Genomic DNA, 24,076 nt, shown 5'->3' with positions numbered 1-24,076 from the left:
GCATGTGAGAATGTGGTAATAGTCAATCAAACCTATGGCATCTTAGAGAGTATAGGGTATCCAAATCCTTATTCTGAAAATCAGCGTTGCAACTGGACCATCCGGGCAACAACAGGCAACACTGTGAACTACACATTTTTAGCATTCGACTTGGAACATCACATAAACTGCTCCACAGATTATTTAGAGGTATGTATTATAAAGCTTAATTGATCACTGCATTTTCAGATCAAGGGAGACAAGTCAAGTTAGAATCCATCATGCTTTTTAGAATCAAATCCCTAACTCTGCCCCATGCATCTGTAACACACCAACCACCCATGGCATTTGAACAGGTATATTTCATATTTAATGTATTAAGTTGTGAATACAGAGAAGTATCTATGTTTTTAGGTTTCAGTGTAACTTCTGGACTCATTGACCTCATATTACTTAACTTACATGGAAGGAGAGTAATAACCTCTATTTTTTGTTGATTATTTTTATGTTTGTTCTCTGTGTATAAGAGATCAGAAAATGTTTGGGTATCTTAGATTTATTTAAGATGTCATTTGCCTAGTATGAGGTATCATGGTTTTAATTGTTGTTTTTATTTTTAAAGGTAAGTTCATTTCAGTTTATTTTTATTTTTGTAAAATTGAAGTTTCAATTGTTATAATCATGACCACTAGTAACATTATTCAACTGTCTGTATGCAATTTTAGGCAATAAGTGTTGCTTAAATATTAGGCAACCTTGAATATAAGGTAATCTGCTATTTTTGCAATAAGAAATTTTATCTTAAAAAGCTTTTTGATAACTTGCATATGTAACTTTTAGGGCTATAAATTGGGAGGTTATTTTGGCATCTACGTTTCATCATCAGTAAAATCACTTTTTGAGTCATCTAACACATTATCTTTATTTCTGTCTATATTGTTAATATACAATACTTCAAAAAATCCACATATAATGTTTTCACTAGATACCCTTTCTGAAGTGATAAGTAATTGCTCTGATAACAGGACATTTTTTTCCCACCTGCCCACCTACCTGCAGCCTAGTGACTTAAGGTAGTTGTTTTTAAGGTGGTCAGTGATTTTTAGATGTCTTACTTACAAAGACTTCAACATCCATGGCTTGCAACTCTGGGGTCATATTCCCAGGAAAAAATATGCTATTCTTGTAAAATGTTCTTAATTGTGTTTTTACAAGTTCTGTAGGAAAACTAGCATTGATTGAGGTTGTTTGAGGTTAACATATATTTTCCAAATAGCACTGTTGTTTGTGGAAACAAAGAGTGACAACAAAGCATTCTGCACTTTGAGAGACTCTGTGAGGTCCTAACTATAAGGATATTCCCTTGTTTTTCAGAGATAATTTTTTGGGAAAAAATTTTGCCTTATATTTACAAAAGTACAATATTATAGAAATATTAGCCATAGTGTTTGCCTATTAGAAAGTTTTGTTTACCAGTATTCTAAGAAAATATGGCACAACATAAAACAAACTTACAAGCATGTACTTGACAATGGTTTTAAAATCCACCTTCCTTGACCCAGAGTTCAACTGGTCTTCACAAGCTTAATGATACCAGGCTGGTATTATTAAGATACTACTAGAATAGGCATCCATTTCTTCACATGGTGAGACCTTGTTCAAGTTTTAGAAAAAGCAGAAAAGTTGCTTTCAAAGCCCTTTGTTTATACCGTGAACACAGCAGTTGGTCATACCTCTTTTTACCAGTTAGGACTATCCTGATTCCCTACTGGACTGTGGGCTTCTTGAAGGTCTGTGCTGTCTCCTACTAACTTTGTAACCCAGGCGCTTATTATACAGGTGGGACATTACAGGAGTTCAATAAGTTCAAGTTGAATTGAGTATCACAGCCATATTTTAGTATCAGTCTAATGATAACTACCAATGAATGAGAAAGATTGAATTCCAAACTGGCGTTTTTGTATGACCTCCTACACATTCAGTGCAATCCTACAAATTGGAGCACAAACCAAAATAGAACTCATGACCTTGCCGAGCGTTGCATGTGTAACAGTGTGCTGGGCACCATAATCATGATTTGGTAAAGTGTAATTGAGGAAACTACAGAAAGGAGGATGCTTTTGAATTGGGCTTTAAAGGAGGCTTTGGCAGAAAGAGGGGGGAGGAAAAGAGATGAAACATTTCCAGGACCTGAACTCCACTTCTTTGGACTCATTTGAGGATGAAATGGTAACAAAAAGATGTTTAAAAACTCAAATTAAAAAATGCTTGTTCCAGCAACGGCAGAGTAGCTCATTAGAGTCCCGTATGGATGACGTGTCTGTCATGTTATGGTCATGCCATTTCTCTTGTGCAACATTGACGGTGAAAGAGCAAAAATACAAAATGAGAACCAGAAGTTCAGAAAGGCCTTCCAAAAAAACGGCGCTGTTGCCAGAGGGAGGAGATTGTTTTCCATCTCTGTGAGCCAAGAGGCCAGACCAGAGCAATAGCTGCAATAGCTGGTCTATGATGGAAATTTTAACACACAAACAACCATTTACAGAGAGAAAACTCACAAACACAGAAATCTAGCTTCCATTATTTTAATCGCTTCTGGATTTTTTCAGCTGACTTCCCCAAATCCCAATTGGATGCCTGTTACTAGAGCCAGAATTTAGTTATTCTGAATTAATAAAATGGAAACTATAAAAAGACTTAATTACGTGCTGGTCAGACACTATCCTGCCTTGATGAGAAGTATGGGTTGGTAAAGATGCCATTGGAAACCAAATCCATCCTTTATTATTTCACCCTCTGGGCAAAACAAAATGTTTCAGATCTGGAAATAAAATATGCAGTGGGAGAAGGGACCATTTGCTTAAAGGAGTAAGACCATTTGCCCATGCAAACATGGGGAATCAACCTGAAGAGTTCTGGCTGTATTTTACAACTTGATTTCAGTCTTCCATTTTTATTTTGAGTCTGAGTCTCCATGCAGAAGAGGAGATTTCAAACCAGTTATTGAATATAGAAATGGAAATGATAGATTTGGGAGAAATCAACACGGAGATGTATAGGAAGCCCAGGGTATTAGTTAAGTCAACAGGGAGCATGTGTGTAGTGAGAAGAGGAAGCAGGAACACTAAGAGGTGATTGTGGCTGGGCACGGTGGCTCACGCCCATAGTCCCAGCTACTCAGGAGGCTGAGGCAGGAGAATCACTTGAACCTGGGAGGCAGAGGTTGCAGTGAGCTGGGATCGCACCATTGCTCTCCAGCCTGGGTGACGGAGTGAGACCCTGTCTCAAAAAAAAAAAAAAAAAAAAAAAAAGAGGTGATTGTGTCATGGGAGCCAAGGGAAGAGCAGTTGAGAGAGGTCGTGGTTCAGAAGGGTCCCTTGGAGATCAGTGTGACTCTGGTCAGAGCAGTGTTTGTGGGGTGGCGAGAGCAGGAACCAGACAGTGTAAAGAGGTACAAAGAGGAGAGTGAGTGTAGACTGAAGTCTAGGTCCCTAAATTCTGAGGCTCTCTGTAACAAACCAGAGTAAGTGATGGCTTCCCTTCTCCAATCCTTATCCTTCATTTCCCTAACTGGTCCTCATCTAGTTCACGTGTGTGGGACACACTCCTTTGCATGTTCTCTTGTATGTCAGTGCCTCTTTAAATGTGGCCCCAGAATTGGATGCAACAGTTCAACTAAACCTGGCTAGGTCCAAGTAGGTTGGAACTATATTATCCAGTTCATATATTTCTGGTGTTGTATGCTGAAGTTAAATGGGGTTTATGGTAGCTAAGTCATAGTATTGGCATCTATCAAGATTTATAATCTCCATATCACTTTTACTTGAATTATTATGACTTTATAGCCTTAGTTTATATGATTTTAAAAAATCTAAACAGAGATATTTTTCCTAATAAGTCAGATTTGATTTTGTCTGAGAATCCCAACACATCATGACCTCCCTAAATCTTCATTTATTGCATTTCAGAGCATTATTCATTTGCATATAGACTCACTGGCCACTGACTTAGTACTTCTTCAAAAATAATTGATAAAAATGTCAAACAAGATTGCATCTATTTCAAATACTCTTAAATGATAGGTTCTTTTGGTTAAAATTGATCTATTATTAAGTGCTTTTGGAATAGCACTATTCAAACTACTAGGTAATAAAAGCTAATGTTTATTCAGCATATATTATTTGCCAAGTAATTCTCACAGCAACCCTGTATTATAAGAAATATTATCCCCATTCGTTAGGTGAGAAAAGTGAGGCAGATATAGGTTGTTCATATTCAGAAAGATTGTAAGTGTCAAGGCAGGCTTTCTAGCAGGACTGTGACTCCACACGGATGCTCTCAGCCATTACACCACATACCCCGGGAGCACTCTCACAGCTTTCTGTCACCCTCACAGGGATCATGGGGAAGTGCTCCTGCAGCCCCCAAGTCTACCATTCTGTTGACACTCTCGCAAAGAGAAATCAGTGTTTTGCATGACTCCATAGATAAGCAGGTGTTATTTATTATAATCACCTCTTTGCTTCACGTTGACAAATTATTTTTAGTGTCTAATTTAGAATTTTTCCAAAAATTACTGTTAATCTTACTGATCTACGAGATTCTAGAATGAATCTTTCCCCATCTTGGAAGCTGGAACGTTTTTCCTTCAGCCCCGTGGCAGCCCTGCTGGTTCTCCTTGCCTGGGCTTGCACTCTTGGTGGCGGCACTGAAACACAACTGAGCCACATGAAGAGGACAGGCGCGTGTGACAGGCTGGTTACTTTGAGAAGGCTCACACCTCCCCACACACAGGAGAGGCTGAGAAGCCGGGAGAAGGTGGGAAGCCAAGACAGTGAGGCGGATTCTCCACTCCCACTTCCTAAGGCTCTGCTTCTGCTCCCTGACTGTTCCCATCCATTCCCATCCCTCTCCCCAAAGGCTTCCTCTGAGTTTCAGCAACCTCAGAATTTTAGCTTCAACAACGTGACCACCCCAGCCTTGACCCTACAGGATCATTTACCTCAAGTGCTTGCATAAAATCGGACTTTCCCTTGGTGACAAATCCCCAGCACAGGGAGCTCATGTGTTGGAGCTGGACAGCAAATGCATGGGTCTATCCTGCCTATGGACGGTACTCATTAGGGCAGTGTAGCCAAGCCCTCTAGCCAGTGATGTTCACAGATTATGTTCTGGGCAGAAGCAGAACTCGTGAGCAGGGCCATAGATTCTGCTGGAATGCTAAAACTTTTTTTTTTTTTTTTTTTTTTTTTTGAGACGGAGTCTCTCTCTGTCACCCAGGCTGGAGTGCAGTGGCGCGACCTCGGCTCACTGCAAGCTCCGCCTCCCGGGCTCACGCCATTCTTCTGTCTCAGCCTCTCCGAGTAGCTGGGACTACAGGCGCCCGCCACCACGCCCGGCTATTTTTTTTTGTATTTTTAGTAGAGACGGGGTTTCACCGTGGTCTCGATCTCCTGACCTCCTGATCCGCCTGCCTCGGCCTCCCAAAGTGCTGGGATTACAAGCGTGAGCCACCGCGCCTGGCCCTAAAACTCTTTTTTTTAATTTAACTTTCAAGTTCAGGGTATGTGCACTACCCTGATAGTAGTACACATACCCTGAACTTATTTATTATGTAGGTAAACTTGTGTCATGGGTGTTTGTTGCACAGATCATTTCATCACCTAGGTATTAAGCCTAGTACTCATTATTTTTTTGGCTCCTCTCCCTCCTCCCACCCTCCATCCTCAGGTAGGCCCCAGTGCGTGCTGTTTCCCTGTTATGTGTCCATGTGTTCTCAGCACTTAGCTCCCACATATAAGTGAGAACATACAGTACTTGGTTTTCTGTTTCCTGCGTTAGTTAGCTAAGGAAAATGGCCTCCAGCTCCATTCACATTCTTGCAAAGGACCTGATCTTGCTCTTTTTTATGGCTGCGTTGAAAACATTAACCATGAACTAAGCACCCATGAATTCACCAAGATTACAAAATCAGCTCTGTAATGACTATACCTTTCAGTGCTGTGGAATGTAATTCCCTTAGGCCTGGAAAAGTTCATTGAAAGGAGTGGACTCTTTTATCTTGTAGACTGGAATTCCATGTCTCTTCTTCCAGTTTCAAAATGAATCTAGGCATGTTTCTACCTCCTCTTCATTGACATCACACTCCCTTCTGAAAGCATCCATGCCATCCATGTTTCGATCTTTCACTTGCCCTAGTCACAGCCTTAAAATTAGACATTTTTTCTAATGTTCAACGATATTTTTCTGTGCCATTTCCCAAAGTTTAGCTAGTTCGTATGTGTACCCATAAAATGGTCAGAAAGTTCCGTGGAACCTCTTGGGTTTCTGCCTAGATTGATTTCTTTAGAGGGTTCTCCTTTTTTGCACCCCCCAAAATTATTCCTGATTTTGTAGTGAGAATTTAGTTTTTCAGAATTTGCCAATTTTCTAGAATTTTCTTTCCTTTTTCAATTGCTTTTTCATTTGTTTATTTTTTTAATCCATAGGCTTATATCTTGTTTTGCAGTTTGAATCCCCAAAACCTTAGTCCGGTTAAGTGGTCAGCCATCACAGGCTCTACGTTAAGGCAAGGCGATCACTGTCTCCTAATGTTTTGGTCACTTCCATATTAACAACCAATTCTTTGCTAGCCAGAATTAGTCCAGAGTTGCACTTCTCTTCATGGTCTCCTTTATATGAGGAGAGCATATAAAGAATTCAACTAATGCTACATTTTTTGGGGAACAAGACATCTCATAGGTATCTAGATGGTTGAAACAGTCTCCCCATCACCACTCCTGTAGATCTCTTTTGGTACATTAGTGTTGATAGATTTCCTTTTCAAAAGATTGCCGTCTCTACTGAAAAGAAGCTGAGGTGGGAGGATAAAGTCCTCCAAATCTGGCTGCATTCCAGAATCATCTGGGGATCTTGTTAGAAAAATTTATTCCTAGTCGTCATCCCAGACTTAATTAAAACCTTGAGGATTCCCCAAGAGCAAGCTTTGCACAAGCCCCTGGTCCAGCACTTGAGACCACTGTTCATAGTCCACTTCCACCAAGATAGCCTGTTTTATCGTCACTTCAGTGCTCTCTCCTGGGGCGGGAAAAGTATAGGCGTCTTGTTAACATTTGCCTGCTATTAAATGTTACTTTCCAATGAGGACTTACTCTTCCCTTGCTATGGCTGAGTTATGTATTTTATCTCACCAAGACCTGGTCATACTGTTGATATTACATTTACCTCATTATATTAAACATGTCGGATTCACTTTACAGGTTTTGTATTCTGATCCTAAACTTTCTCCTCCTTTTCCTTATTGGGCACCTTGGTCACTATCATCTTCCATTAAATCATTTTCTTATTCCTTCCCCTTTTCCACTAAAGTCCATTTCAAGTCCTTATGATTGTATGGGGGACTTCGATCAAAGGCATTTCCCTCCAGTCTTTATAACATGCATTTCATCTCTTGCCAAATCCTTGCTGATGTCATCCTGTTCACCCTAGATGCTTATATCACAGTTTGTTGCACTCCCATATCCTCCTTTCAGTTGCAAAATAATGCATTCCAAGTGGAAGAATGGATAAAAAACATCACCAGTATCCCTGAATCTTGCAGTTTCACATCCATATTCTCCATGTCTATAGCCTAAACAACATTTTCCATATACCACGACTGAGAAACATCAGGCTCATGGGATATTGTCAATACTTAAAGTGATGCTAGCTGTTATGGAGAACTCATACATTCTCAGATGCTTACTGCAACACAAGGTTATTTCTAATCACATCAGAGTCAAAGGCAGGTGTTTCTGGCTTCCATGTGGTAGTTCATGAAACCAAAGGAAGGGGAAGTCAATTTGCGGAAGCCACATAACTGTCTCTGCAACAAATGTTGATAGATGTTTCACAAATAGAGACCTATATTCTAATAAATCTGGGATATGCCAAATTAAAACACAATTAAGCAGGATTTGTTGTTTTGTTTGTGTTTGCTGTGGTATTTCCTCAGACTGTCACTATCCTAAATATGCATTCTTCGTTCCTTTATCCATGCATCCAGTCAGTAGGATATATTTTAGACACCTAGGCTATGGACATGTGACTGTTTTATCATCAATTTTCCTTGTCACGATGGAGGAAACACACCGTAATCAGTTTATCACACAATAAAAATGTAACCACAGGCAGTGTTAAGTGCTGGGAGGGAAAGTTATAGTGTACCCAGAAGGCATGAGATCCCCCAGAAGGACTGAGCTCCTTTGTGGGTCAGGAAAGGCCTCCCTGAGGATGAGTAACACACCAGGTGCCAGGAGGCTTGAGATGTGAGGGACTGGAAGGAGAGCAGTGTGAGGCTCATAGGTGGACAGGGACCTGGCCTACAGAGCAGGGTGGGCACATTAAGAGTTTCAGAGACCTCTTGGAGAGCAGCAGGAGGTCTTTCAAGGGTGTGGTCAGATCTGCACTTTTAAAACAATAGCTCTGGCTACCAGAATAAACTGGAGGGAGGTAAGAGTAACGGTGGAAACCCAGTAAGGGGATTGCTGTAGGCCAAGGGAGAGAGAGCTCTAGGTCTTCACCATTGCTGGGGAGGAAATATGTGATCGAAGGATTTCAGAGCACTTAGGAGGTACAATTGACAGAAACGGATGAACAACAGGATGAAGGAAAGGGAGACATCAGAATATAGCCTGATAGATAGAACTGCATGCAGGGACAACCACCAGGGGAGATTAGTCCCAAATAGATTATCCTTGCCCAGAAGTCTGATTAATGAACATCTATTGGACATTTGTATTCCACAGAGCATTCTCAGGAAAACATTATTCTAGAAATATTTTCCAAGTTTATTTCATTTTCCCCTCATACAAACAAGCAGACTTTTGAAGTTCATGAGGTATGAGAGAGTTCTTTGCATCTCAGATGTTTATTTTGAGAATTACAGTAATATTTGTCATTAATGTAATGCCCATCATGTGCTAGACAGTACTACCAATACTTTGATAGATATAATTGTCTATCCTCATAGTAGTCCAGTAACTGAGTATAATTATGCTCACAGGAGGACAGGGATTGAGATGGGGAACCATATTCAGTGCAGGATGTGTCATCACTACAGGAAGTGATGAAACTATGTTCACACTCAGTGCTGCATGAAGACAGTGTGGGCTCTGGAGTCCACCTGTCTCCAAAGCTCTTTACCAGCTGTGATCTTGGGCAAGGAATTTAACGTCTGGCTGCTTTGGTTCTCTCGTGTGTAAAATGAAGATAATAATCCACACACCTGGAAAATATTGAGTCCTCAGGAAATGCTTATTACTCCCCTCCATGCCCCTTCTGGAGAGAGCCCAGCTCCTGCCTGGTCATTCAGCTTCTTCCTGGGACGCTTCAGGAAATGGTTTCTCACCCTTACACCGGCTCACCTCCATCTCTTGGAAATGCCATCTCCATTCTTTGTGCCCTGCCAGTTAGGGTGGTGGCTCCTCCCTGGCGAGGTCTATCTTCCTCTCCAGGCAGAGTTCACATTTTGTTTTCTTTCTCTTCCGAGTTCCCTAACTCGATTCATGGATTTCTCCATAAGGGCTTTGCTTTCTCTCTGTGCTCTCAGAATCTGTTTAAAGGCAAATTTCTTCTGTCCTTGTAAAGACCTTGCATCCGCTCTAATAAGTGAAGTGTAAATCAATATTTGTATTTGCAGTGCACATCACTGCTGGTCACATGACGACATAACAGATTCCAAACAGGTGCCAAGGACGATTCTTCAATTTACAAATTGCTTGGTTTAAAGGTAAATGCCAGTCTTTAGCTCCCTGTTGAAAACAGCTCCAGGCACTGTGCTTTCTATTGTTCTAGAGGGGAGTCGCTGGAATTAGAACTGCCTCAGCCAGCACTCTTCTATCTGCTGACTACCATGGGATGCTAATGACAAAGATGTAGTAAGTTCTCTAGCACTCACTCTCAAGAGAATGTCTTCTAGGCACCCACACACATGATAGAATGTGCTAAACTGGTAGTCTCTGTACCTGCTTCAGAGTGAAGCAGGTAACTTCAGAATGAAGTTTAAACCCAAACTCCACTACTTAGTAGCTAGGTGACCTTGGGCAAGTTCCTTAGTGTCTATGTGCCTCACTTTCCCCTTCTGTAAAACGGAGTAATAAGAGTCAACGAGTCCGTATATGTAAAGAGCCAAAACAAAGTCTGGCAAATAGTGAACACATCTATAAATGTTCACTGTTATTATTTGCACTGATGCTGATGTAAGAGAAACACCTCAGTAAAGTGTAGAGAAGTTCACAAATAGAGAGCCTTCAATTCTTTAGGCTGAGATATAATTAATGATTCATTTCTCAAGACATTTAATTTTCCTCTTGTTTTCTGCCTGCAGCCTGCATGGTTAATGCATTTTGACACTTCTCACTAAGGATAAATGACAAATGATAAAACCAATAATTTTTTCCACTTATTTTACTCAAAGCTCCGTTAAGAAAAATAATGAAAAAATTTTAATTTCAGTGAATAGCAGGAGTGTTCGTATTGTCCCTATCATTTTAAAAATTGTTTTGGTTAATCTCTATTATTACAGAGAATAAAGACTTGCTATATCCTGGAGTTTAACAACTCTTATTTTATTTTATTTTTGAGACAGAGACTTACTCTGTCGCCCAGGCTGGAGTGCAGTGGCGTAATCTTGGCTCACTGCAACCTCTGCCTCCCGGGTTCCAATGATTCTCCTGCCTCAGCCTCCCAAGTAGCTGGGACCACAGGCACCCACCACCACACCTGGCTAATTTTTGTATTTTTAGTAGAAATGGGGTTTCACCATGTTGGTCAGGCTGGTCTCGAACTCCCAACCTCAGGTGATTCACCCACCTCAGCTTCCCAAAGTGCAGGGATTATAGGCATGAGCCACCACACCCGACCAATAATACTTATTCTTAAGAAAAGAATTGCCACTGAAGGAAATAGGAAAAATTCTTCTTGAGTAGTTGATGGCTTTCAAAATATTAAATTACTAAACCTCTACCTACCTCAGTTTCCAGAACTCTAAAATGGAGATAACAATACTACCTTCATTACAGAGCTGCTAGGATTTTTAACTTAGAATAATGACCAGCATGGAATAAGTGCTAATACATATTATCTATGGTTATTTTAACATAAACATAGTCTCATGGATTATTTTTTTGCGCTCTGAAGCAGGAGACCCCAATCTTTTTGGCACGAGGGACTGTTTTTGTGGAAGACAGTTTTTCCATGGACCAGGGGTGGGCTGGGAGGATGGTTTTGGGATGATTCAAGTGCGTTGTATTTATTGTGCATTTTATTTCCATTATTCGTACATTGTAATATACAATGAAATAATTATACAAGTCACCATCATGTAGAATCAGTGGGAGCCCTGAGCTTGGTTTCCTGCATTAGACAGTACCATTGGAGGGTGATGGGAAACAATGACAGATTACCAGGCATTCGATTCTCATAACGAGCACGCAACCTAGATCCCTCGCATGTGCAGTTCAGAATAGGGTTCATGCTCCTATGAGAGCTTAATGCCACCAGTACTGGTCTGGGGATTGGGGCCCTTGCTCTATAACATTTTGCGGTAAATAAATCTGTGGTTTCCAGAGCAGCCTTCCCAATTGTAATTAACATCAATTAGCCCCACTGTGTTGAAAGCAGTGCTGCTTCTCCTGCCTTCCAGTTTTCCTACAAAAGCCACTGGGATTGTAGATAAAATCCTGTTTTCCAGTTGGCAAGATGCAGAGAGGCAGATGAAATTTTGTCTGAGCAGCGGTGGATCTGAGCCGACTTTGATTATGGCTCCACCGCCAACGCTTCCTGGGCAGATGAGTCATGCTTCCTGGAACTGTCTGTCAGAGGAAGTTTGCTTCTGGGACTTTTGCATTTTGCTTAGAGCTTAGAGATAAGCTATTACAATTCTAAGTTCAGCTGCTATTCAAAAACATGCATAAAAGCTGGGAAGAGTTTACCAAACATTTCAATTTATATCTTGATACCAGATATGAGTCTAGCACTGTACTAAGCATGATACCTGGATTCAAAAAAAGTTTGGGATGAAGTATATCTGTTAGTTAGCAAAGCCAGATGCTTTGTAGTGTCATTGAGTTTAGCATGAGGCATTTTAGAAGAAATTTTGGATTTAAGATTGCCTGAGTAAAATGTGATTTTTTAAATTATAAAATATTGAAAGAAGAAATGTTATTTCAGTGTGATCAAAATCCCTTTCCTTAAAAAGAAATACTGATCTTTTCTGACCATCTTTCACAATGAAGGATTTTCATATGATTGCATTAATTTGCAGCAGTTAATGAACCAAACATTCCAACCTTCAAAAGAGCCTCTGCTCTCAGATTCAAAAGAAACTCTGCGTGTTTCCTCTCTTCAAACATGAAGGACAGAATTAGGATGAATAATAATCAAACCTAAAATAATTTCTAAACTACGCTGAAGCAGTAAAAATTCCATTAGATGCTCAGAACTTGAATTGTCCTATGCACACTGCCTTTCCTGGTTGACCTCTGGTCGCTTTGCTCCTCAGACTGGCCAAAGGCAGGGCGACCGAAAGGTCTCTTCCACTATCAGACAGGCTCATGGTATGAATAAGCATGCATTGAGCAAAATGCTAAATTTTAAACACTGGTAATTACAGTTGTGGATTTCAGTTAACTATATTGACTTTCTACTTTTTAAAATGGGAAAGATTTCCAATTGCAACATTACAGAATTTTGTTTAAACACAAATCTTTACCCTGCAGTTCTTACACTGGCTATTTATTTATTTATTTATTATTTTTTCTTTCTTTCTTTATTTTTTTTGAGACGGAGTCTCACTCTGTTGCCCAGTCTTGAGTGCAGTGGTGCATTCTCAGCTCACTGCAACCTCCGCCTCCCAGATTCAAGCCATTCTCCTCCCTCAGCCTCCTGAGTAGCTGTGATTACATGCGCCTACCACCATGCCTGGCTAATTTTTGTATTTTTAGTAGAGACGGGGTTTCGCCACAATGGCCAGTGTGGTCTTGAGCTCCTGGCCTCACGTGATCCACCCATCTCGGCCTCCCAAAGTGTCGGGATTACAGGCATGAACCACCGCGCCCAGCAGGCTCTTTATTTAATAGACTTTCTTTTCTTGCTCTCGCTGTCTTCAGGGAGAGCCCAGATGGCAGTCCTCTGGCTTCTTCCAGCTCAAAGGTCTATGATTTCACGTTGTTCTATGAACCAGGTTCTTCTCTGTTCCTGAGACCATCTGCAGCAGGTGGTGAGAATTTTAAGAGGCATAATAATAATAATAATAAATGTTCAGTGTTTTACTGTAGCAGGACAGTTGACAGAGGGAAGGCTGAGGTTTATAGAATTAAATTTTCATGTCTACACAGGAGAGTATGCTTGGCTTTCAAAGCATTTCACTTAACTCTAGGGAGAGATTTAGGAGCCCCTGCTTCATCAGTGACTATTGAAACTTACGTTTAGATGAAGCCGTCAGTCCCTGAACATCTGAAGACATTATTATTTTTAAAATTTTTAATTTTTGTGGGTAATTAGTAGGTGTATATATTATGGGGTACATGGTGTGTTTTGATACAGGCATGCAATGTGTAATAGTCACATCATGGGAATAAAGAAATAATTTTTTATAAATAATTAGTCTAATTAATAATAAAAATCTCTATGACAAAAGGAAGCATTAAAGGCAAAATATGATTTTAAATTAATCCTGGACCAGATTACCTTACGTGGTAACATTTCAGTGGATTAATTTTTACATATAACCTTGAGATACATAAGAAAAGATTATGGAGATAGACAATGTAATATTTTTAGTAGGCCAGGTGTTTATTTGACAGTCTAAAAGGGTATGAAATTCTGAGATTGGAGAAACATTACTAATGCATATCTCTACTGCCATGTCAATAGGTCCCCAAAGGTACTGCTTTAAAAATAAATTTATCAGATCACAAAGGAATTCATAGTCATTATAGGAAATTGGGAAAATGTAGAAAAAGCTAGATTTAAAAATCCTAAATTATATCACTATTACTAATATTTGGTAGTATTGATTTCCTATCATTGCTCCTTGTATATTTATTTTATTTTAATATTGGAAGAAGATTATTCTGTACATACTAACCCATAATGACTTTTTTCATCTAACAATAGCTTGTGACTATTTCCCCATGTTATTTATTATGTTATTTTCGACATTGCACATCCCATCATCACCATACAGCCACCAATTCCTGTTGTGATACACTTAGAATCTTTTCAAATCTTCACCATTATAAACAGTTCTGAGATAAATATCTTTGTAGTTAAATGTTTTCCCACATCCATGATTAGACAATGATTTAAAAAATAAAAAGACCCAAATTGTGGCTTCTAATAGGAGTAATATATAGAAAGCAGAAATAAAAATGTAAATTCACCAGTAAGAGCAGACAGCAACTAGCCACCACATAGAAAGGAAACACTGGTTTTTGTATGAGACAGACCTGTAACTCAGGGTGACATCAAGTAACTCAAAATGTGGTCTTTCGATGGCAAAGCCCAACATTATGAGTAATTGTTACTTTTAGATGATATTTCATATTTCCTGCCCCACCCTGTCAGCACATGGCAAGGCGGCTTTTTCTGTGCCTATGTCAGGGAGCATGCTATGAGTGGCCATGTGCCTATGGAGGGGACTTAGCCTCCTGAGGGCCATCTTGGAGTCAGCTGGGATCAACCATGCTCTGCTTATCAGCCTTCCTCTACATTTGCCTCATTTATCCACCATGATTTGATTTTGCATTTGCCCCCTTGGGCTTTGCTTATCCACAATGGGAGGGCTGTATCTCCTCTGTGATTCTTATTTTTTATTTATTTATTTTTTGTGAGACAGAGTCTTGCTCTGTTTCCCAGGCTGGAGTGTAGTGGTTCGATCTCGGCTCACTGCAAGCTCTACCTCCTGGGGTTCAAGCAATTTTCCTGCCTCAGTCTTCCAAGTAGCTGGGATTACAGGCATACACCACCACACCCAGCTAATTTTTTGTTAGCTAATTTTTAGTAGAGACAGGGTTTTGCCATGTTGCCCAGGCTGGTCTTGAACTCCTGGCCTCAAATGACCACCCACTTCGGCTTCCCTAAGGGCTGGGATTACAGGCGTGAGCCACCGCTCCCAGCCTCTGTGATTCTGGTTTTGCAATTTCTACTGTTGTGACAGGAACATTTCAAAGCCCTTCAAATTTAAAGTAACCTAAACTTGGATAAAGTTCCAAGTTTTTCCAGGAGATGTGAGTGCAAACCGCAGCAACAACATTTTTAACAATCACTCTAATGAGGCCTCTCCATAGATCCTGCTGCGGTGGTTGTTTGAGGTGGGGAACATCTGAGCAAATGCCCTGAGAATTCCCTGGGTCCCATCCTTCTGGAGCTCCAGTGATTTCAGCAGGAACTACAGGGCTGGGTAGGACCCAAAGGGGAGGGGAGGCTGCAACAGGAAGAAATGCGTCTCACTTTTAGCATGAGAGCCACTTTGCTTGCCAGTGGAGTCTATCCACCTCACTGTGGCAGCCTTAACGGCCTCTGGTTTCCTAACTCTGTTTGCTGCTGTCCCCTGCATGATCTGTCCTCCCGCAATCCCTTCCACACACACAGCATGCTTATCTCCACCCCACACAGGATGATTCGCCTTGGTTTCTGCATGGCTGTCCGGGATGCCTCAGTCTCCACAATGCCCAAGTTGTCATAGCAACACACTGCAAGGAATGGCCTCCACCTCCTCACTGAATTCATCACTTCCCCATCTGCCCTACCAGTGATGATTTCTGTGAACTGTTTTATGTGAGTCAGCTCGTGTTCTCTAATCCCCAACATCTTTCTTTTCTCATAGCTATTTTGGGGTGGTCTTTCTGGAAAAAATGTTGATTCCCTTTGCCTCTGACAAAGAGTTAGGGTAACAATTTGAGCACATTCCACATGCCAAGCCTCATAGCAAACCTTTTACGTGGTTTATCTCATTTGCTGTTGGCAACAATATTATGAGATAAGTACCATTATGGTGCCAGATTTATGGATAAAGACATTTTAGCTTGAAGAAGTTCAATAATTTTCACAAAATTGTGCTCTCTAAATTTTAGAGCTGGGCTATGAACACAGAGCCTGGCTCTGGCCACATTGACATTAGTCTAGTACGTTCTGCAATAAAATGGCTTTCCTGCTTGTGATTGAAATATAATCTTCTATTAGTGACACTGACTTCAAAATGCCACTCTATAAACTCATTGAGTATAGTTCTCAAAAATTTAACGATCATCTTTTCATTGAGTAGAATTTTTATTCTGTAGCAAGAATAGGGGATTCTCTACTACACCCAAAATTTCTCCTCACAGCAGATGAATTATTTCAATTACATGTTAAGCTATAAAGAATAGAGGTTTTTTTGGAATTTGCAAAGATTTATAATTGGAAATGGACCAAATTATTCTCCAGAAGTTTCTCCATGTTTTAATGATACCATCCTAAAGAAACTCTTGAGTTGCTTTTTCTACATGGACTATATTTAATTAATTCTTAAAATTGATTTTCTCCTATGAAAAAGAATTTTCTTCCAGAAAACCTTCCAGGAAATAAAAGAAACACATTTACAAACAGTATGAATTAGACGTCAATCTAAAACAGAAAGGGCTGAGTTTTAATTGTCACTCACTGTGATTCTAAAATGAGTTTGGGGCCGGGCATGGTGACTCACACTTGTAATCTCAGTTCTTTGGGAAGCCGAGGTCGGCAGATTGCTTGAGCCCAGGAGTTCGAGACCAGCCTGGACAACATGGCGAAACTCTGTCTCTACAAAAAATAAAAAAATAGCTGGGCATGGTACTGCACGCCTGTAGGTTCTGCCACCAGGAGGGTTAGGCAGGAGGATGGCTTGAGCCTGGGAGGGTGAGGCTACAGTTAACCTTATTGCACCACTGCACTCCAGCCGGTGCAACAGAGCAAGATCCTGTCTCAAACCAACAAACAAAAAAAAAGTTAAGCAAAAAAGTTAATTTCTACATCCCAAGCTCATATATATATATATATAAGATAATTACTTGTAATTTTAATTTATTACAGTTTAAAATTTTTAGCCATAAAACAATTTAGCAAGCAAGGCACTTGAAAGGCATATTTTTATTCTTGGAGATCCTGCAATTCATAAAGTTGATTTCTACTGAGGGGACAGGTGGGGTGTCTGGGTCTCTGCTCACTTAGAACTTGACTTTCAGTGACTCCTAAGTACCCTCAATCTTAGAAAAAAATTGGATCTCTATCAGTGATTGACCACACTTGGTGTCTTTAGTGTTATATCCTCCCCTTTGTTATGGGTCCTTCCTATTTAGGAGTCCACGGATCATTTCCTATTGCAACTGGAGTCTGAATTCACTGTGGTATTGTAAACTATGTGCCAAATTATCAAACCCGCACAAAGGAAGTAGATAGAAACTGGTAAGTGTGGCTAAGGCAAGAGATTTCCTTCCTCTCTGAGTGTGTCAAGAGGAGTTGAGGTATTTGGGGGTAGGGTGGGGGTGGGGGGACCTAAGCCACGAAAATCCTAAGTGAATAATCTCTTTAAGAGAATAACAAAAGATTTCACAGAGGAAGGTTTTGTAATATACACATCTCCACATCTGAAGATATATTTAATGGCCAATTTGAAAATGTAAGCGTTATTTTAGTAATTTAGAAAAATACCCCTAAACACAGTTACAGAAATTAGATCTGCGGCCGAGGCGGGCGGATCAGGAGGTCAGGAGATCGAGACCACGGTGAAACCCCGTCTCTACTAAAAATACAAAAAAAATTAGCCGGGCGTGGTAGCGGGCGCCTGTAGTCCCAGCTACTCGGAGAGGCTGAGGCAGGAGAATGGCGTGAACCCAGGAGGCGGAGCTTGCAGTGAGCCGAGATCGCGCCACTGCACTCCAGCCTGGGCGACAGAGCGAGACTCCGTCTCAAAAAAAAAAAAAAAAAAAAAAAAAAAAATTAGATCTGCATATTCAAGGTGACACTCGCAATCTTTCTTAGTTTTTACTAGTTTCCTTTCTGTAATTCAATTAGAACTTCAAGTATTTTTCACTCTGAGTAGATCTTTAGGCTCTCTAAAAGCAGGGCCACTCCAGCGTGCTTGTCAGTAGTCGCAATGAGTCACAGCTGGAACGTCCTGTGGTTAACATTCTGCTCTGAAAACAGAATCAGAATCAGTGAGACGGGTTTCCATGGTAACCTGTATTTGTATACTTTGAAAAATGACTGTTCCTTTTTGTGTGGTTTCGGGTGGTCAATTTGCGCGGGAATGAATTGTAGAGGTGACGTTACCCATCTGTGTGAATATAAACAAAAAACCTGATTTTATTAATGGCAAACTTTAAAAAACGAGGTATGAGTGTTTTTTTTTTCCTTTTCGAGACATTGTTCTACATATTTATACTTGATTGGATATTATATTTAAGCATTTTCATAAATGTCTATTTGATGTTTATTTTAATGCATAATTTTCTCCCCCTCAAAGGCAAAAAGAAACTAATTGTCATTCATCAGTGTGGCCCCCCAAACGTACTGCCTCGCCCCCCACCCCCACCCAGTACTTTTACAATGTGTTATTAAAGATCACTGAACAGCCGAGATTCAAGGGTCTCCTTCAATACGTAATCCCATCTGGAAAGAAGAAAAAAAAATCCTTCTAAGTTATGTGAAAATGCCACGTCTCTTAAACTTGCAGAGCTGAGAGGCAAAAATGCTATCTCGTCCACGGCTTTGTACAGAATTGAAGTATGATTCTTCAACATGTTGCGATGTAGTATTCCGTAAGACCCATCGAGCTTAGGGTGATTATAGTTATGGAGAAATCTTACCTTATGTTTTGTTAGTTAAGGGTTATGATGGCTTAGCTTGGGCTCAGAGGCCTGACAAAAATGAAATAATTTATGCTTTGGTCACTAAATTACAATCCAAAGGTTAAGATTTTGGGAGTGAAAGACGGTAGAGCATTTGCTTGCTAATTACTCCACTACTTGGGAGCAGTATGTTTGTTTCTGTGCTAATTAGTTTAGAACTGGACTTCATGCCCTAGAATTAAGAAAAACTCTAAAGCTGAGATGAATCTCCTGCAGGGAAGCAAGGATTTAGAACCACAGACTGCAAGGTTGGCCTCTCGCCTTCCGGTTTCTCCGCCTGCATGAGAGGGTGGGACTCAGCGCTAAGGTGAAAAGCTTCTGTCCCGTTTCGTTTCCCTCTTCATTTTCTGTTGATTTATTCTTCTCTTATTCTCCCCTATTCATTATAGGGGAGGCTTCTGATAAATGTGTAGAATATTAGAAACTTGATAATAAATATACACATTCAAAGCAGCAGTACGAAAAACAGAAAAAAAGGAAGCTACAGCAATAAGCCTGAAAAATAAAACTCATCTTTATTCATTTGGTTAAAATGCTTAGGTTTAGTACTTTGGGGTGAATGACATAATGGGCTTCTGAGCTTGTCTTTTTAAAAATCTCTGCTGACCTTCCCTGAAATCTCACAAGCACTTAACGATGAACAGCCGATTTGAGAACTCAACGAGACAGGCCAAGGTTTAAAAATCTGCGATTTATCATGACCTTAAACAAGGCCCTCACCTGGTTCTCCCTTCTACGGAGTGGCACAAAGCGTCCAAATCCTTTATAGTCAAAGAGGAGCCTGTTGAAATTGAGGATTGTATGGCCCTAGTACCTATCTAACTATACAGAGTGCAAGTAATCGTGCAGATTGGGTCCTAAGTAAAATAAATACAGCTGGTGGGGGAAATCACTGCGTTCATTCATTGGAGATGCATGGGGGAACCTGCCTTTATCAAAGCCCTGCTCTGGGCAGTGAGGGGAAGGCCAGAGGTGGTCTGTGCTTTAAGGCGACTCACAATCAGTAGGGGAGGTAAGACACACAAGCCCATAACAAGAATGCCTGGGGATGTGACCATTTTCACAAAAGAAGCACAGATGAAAAGCTAATGGCTTTCAAAGGCAGACTAATTTATGTCTGACTGTGGGGATTAGGGGCGGCTCCAGGGAGGTGCTTTGTAACATTTGGTGGTAAAGTTCTCCACACTCAAATCATATGTTTCAAACAGTATTTCATGTCATAACATTTTATTCAATGAAAATAATTTGGTCAGTCTGGAATTTATTGAATCCAGATTATATATTTATGCATGGACACGTGCAAACACACAGACACTCACACATACTCTTAAGTAGATGTACTCTCCAAGGGAATCCTCGAGGAAATCCATGCGTCCATTACCAGGTATTTTCTGTTTCATTGTCATGGGCAGCTTATCCCAAGGGTAACTGGAACAAAGTGTTTAAAGGGAACATGAAGTCGATTAGGTGAAAATGTAATGGCCTGAGTCCTGAGGAAGCCAGTCTTGTTGGATTGCCATTATCTTTCTCAAGTGAAGAGATATGGTAGAGAGATTTTTGTGTTTTTTAATTTTTATTTTTCAGTTTGGAGATATACAGCTGATAAAATCATTAAATGAGGTAGGTTAAGGGGACACAACCTTGCACCCTCCATTTCTCCTTGAAGATATAAATACGTCAATGGAAAAATGGGCAAAGACATCAGTGAACAATTTCCAAGAGAAGAAATCTAAATGCCCCTAAACATGAAAAAAAAAATTCTTCAATGTCAAAGTAATCAAAATAATACAAATTAAGACAATTACAAAAAAGCAATTTTTCACTATCAGTACTGGTTTAAAACATGATCGTCATCATAATTGACAAAGCTCCGCTGAAAGAAACACCTCTGTTAACTGCTGGTGGGAGGGTAAGTTGGTGTAAACTTTCTGGTAAGAAATTTAATAATATTTTATAAAGAGCCATAGGATTATACTGTTTGTTATTCCCTTTCTAGGAATCTTTTTTAAAAAAGAAACATTTGAAGTATCAAACAGTATTTATATCAGCAAAAGACTGGAAATATCTTAAATGAAACAACAATAGAATTATAATATAAATACATTATATTTGTGACATTTTACACCAAGGTTTCCACAGACAATTAAGTGATATGTTCAATGAAAAACAAGAAACACAATCAAATACATAGCTCAAATGTATAAACACATATATACACCTGCACAAATAGGTATATTACACATATATACAAATGAAAAAAGTATCGAGAAATTTTTGGATTTAATGAAATATTAACAGTGTTTGTCTTCAGTCAAATCAATGTTTGTATTTTCCTTTTTCATACATTTCTAAAATGTCTGATTATTTCACAGGTAGCATTTATTTTAAAAATTATCTCTTGAGGGGATGGCTACCCCATTTTCTATGACACGATTATTACACATTGCATGCCTGTGTCAAAGTGTCTCATGTACGCTATAAATATATACACCTACTATGTACCCATAAACATTTAAAAATATTTTAAAATTATATCTTACAATTATAATAGCTGCTATTCATTGAGCCCCCCTATGTGTTGTTAATATGTGAATGCCTACTATTTCCCTATTCTGAGCCGGAATTATACTTTGGACTTGCTAGGTTGACATAAAACCAAAAGTTACTAGTTGGGTTTCCAAATTTATTGGGCTTAGGAATCAGATCCATCTCTAATACCCTCTCTATGCAATTATCAATTTTTAATTCTTATGTTGAGTTCTGTGTACTCAACCTACCTCAGCAGATTTACCTCTAACTTTTGAACCAAGGAACAGCTTTTGCTACTTGGGTAGACTTGGATTTTTCCATCTGACAAACCATGTATTTTTACATGGGAAAGTTTCTCTTCGATTTCAGCTCTATGATGGACCACGGTGGATGGGACGCTACTGTGGAGTAGACCTGCCCCCTCCAGGGAGTACTACAAGCTCCAAGCTTCAAGTGCTGCTCCTTACAGATGGGGTTGGCCACCATGAGAAAGGATTTCAGATGCAGTGGTTTGTTTACGGTAAGCCGGGTGCTGATCTCAGTTGTATTTCCTGTTGCTATTTGACCAAGAATTTTTTCTTTTTCAGTTCCAAACTTAGAAACAATACCATGAACAAATAATGGAACCTAGGTAGTAATCTCATGCAAGGGTTTGAGAAATATACTTAGACACTGACCGAACTTGGAGAGTTAAGTCTGTTAGGATTAAGAGAGGAAGTGACATCAAAGTGGAAAGAATTTGGTTAATTGTAGGTGTAGTAATAAATTGCCTTAGATAAAGAAAGAAGCAGAACGAAGTTTGCAGGGATGAAGAATTGAACCTGGGTATAGCAAGCTAACTGCAAGGTGGGGTGGGAGTATCTCAGGTGCAATGGAATAGAATGAGACTTAAGGCTCACCTTGATGTTAAGCAGAGAAAGGATAGGGATAGACTAGAAAGAATGAAAGTCAGACAGGGATGAGGAAAAGGAAGGGGTAGGGTTGGCCTGAGAGGAGGAGAATTTGAGCTGTGATGCACAAAGCCAGGGGCATGTGTTGTACTTGTCAAACAGGAAGGGGCACATCTGGATCCCACCTACGAATTGGTGGTTCAGGAAGCAAGTAAGGATCATCATTCCTCTGAAGATGAAAGGTCTTCTTTAACAAGCGATCTGAAATGTCTGCAAATCTCAGGTGGGCCAATCTGCAAGTGGAGAGCCCCAGAGCAGTGGTTCCCAAAATATGGTCCCTAGAGAACAGCATCAGCATTACCTGGAACTTGTTAGAAATTCAAATTCTTGGGCCCCATGCCAGGCCTACAGAATCACAAACTCTGAAGTGGAGCCCAATAATCTGTGTCTTAACTGGTCTCCCTGGTGATTAAAGTTTGGAAACTACTGAGAGGTGAAGCCAGCTGAGCTTCTGGGTCAGGTGGGGACTTGGAGAACTTTTCTGTCTAGCTAAAGGTTTGTAAATGTACCAATCAGCACTCTGTGTCTAGCTAAAGGTTTGTAAACGCACCAATCAGCACTCTGTAAAAACCCACCAATCAGCGCTCTGTGTCTAGCTAAAGGTTTGTAAATGTACCAATCAGCATTCTGTAAAAACGGACCAATCAGTGTTCTGTAAAATGTACCAATCAGCGCTCTGTAAAATGGACCAATCAGTGCTCTGTAAAATGGACCAATCAGCAGGACGTGGGCAGGGCCAAATAAGGGAATAAAAGCTGGCCACGCTAGCCAGCAGTGGCAACCCGCTCAGGTCCCCTTCCATGCTTTGGAAGCTTTGTTCTTTCACTCTTCACAATAAATCTTGCTGCTGCTCACTCTTTGGGTCCACACCACCTTAATGAGCTGTAGCACTCACTGCGATGGTCTGCAGCTTCATTCCTGAAGTCAGCAAGACCATGAACCCACCAGAAGGAAGAAACTGCGGACCCATCTGAACATCTGAACAAACAAAATCCGGACACACCATCTTTAAGAACTGTAACACTCACCACAAGGATCCACAGCTTCATTCTTGAAGTCAGCAAGACCAAGAACCCACTGGAAAGAATAAATTCTGGACACGTCTTGGTGACCCAGATGGGACAATCACCAAGCGGTGAGTACCATCGGACCCCTTTCGCTTGCTATTCTGTCCTATTTTTCCTTAGAATTTGGGGGCTAAATACCGGGCACCTGTCGGCCAGTTAAAAGTGACTAGCATGGCCGCCGGACTAAAGACACGGGTGTCAGGCTTTCTGGGAAAGGGCTCTCTAACAACCCCCAACTCCTCGGAGTTGGGAGCGTTGGTTGGCCTGGAACCAGCTTCCGCTTTTCCTGTACTTCTGGGCTGAGCCGAGGATTGACAGAGAGGAAAGCCATTCAGCTCCAGGGTCCCAACAACAAGTTGGTTGACCCTGCAGCCATGAGTGGAACTCTCAAAGTCATGTTGCCCAAGCAAGACTTGCCCATCTATCCCATCTATCCTGACCCTTGCCTCCTGGGTCCTAATGCCTGTCAGACAAATTTCCTCTCGCCTCTCTTCTCCAAGGCTAGTCTCGCTTCTAAAAACCACTCCCTGTCTCTGGTGCTTTTCTAGTTTCTCCTGTAGGAATGATTTCTAGTATAAACTCCAGGACTCTGTTACCTTCTTTAGGCACCTGGGCTAACCAATCAGAAAGACATAATTTTTCC

General features: G+C 40.5%; 1 protein-coding gene across 1 annotated transcript in view; it reads left to right on the top strand.

Annotated features, from left to right (window-relative positions):
• CUBN (cubilin) overlaps nucleotides 1-24,076 on the top strand; it is a 305,495-nt gene that overhangs the window by 87,965 nt on the left and 193,454 nt on the right. Inside the window, exons 27-28 of the mRNA XM_055296673.2 lie at nucleotides 2-189; nucleotides 21,786-21,936. Of these exons, the coding sequence (XP_055152648.2) occupies nucleotides 2-189; nucleotides 21,786-21,936 (339 nt within the window). The remainder of the gene's footprint in view (nucleotide 1; nucleotides 190-21,785; nucleotides 21,937-24,076) is intronic.

Source organism: Symphalangus syndactylus, chromosome 10 (assembly GCF_028878055.3).
Source record: "Symphalangus syndactylus isolate Jambi chromosome 10, NHGRI_mSymSyn1-v2.1_pri, whole genome shotgun sequence".
Taxonomy (NCBI): Eukaryota; Metazoa; Chordata; class Mammalia; order Primates; family Hylobatidae; genus Symphalangus; species Symphalangus syndactylus.
The sequence above is the reverse complement of the archived record's forward strand: the minus strand, read 5'-3'. Positions and strand labels throughout refer to the sequence as shown.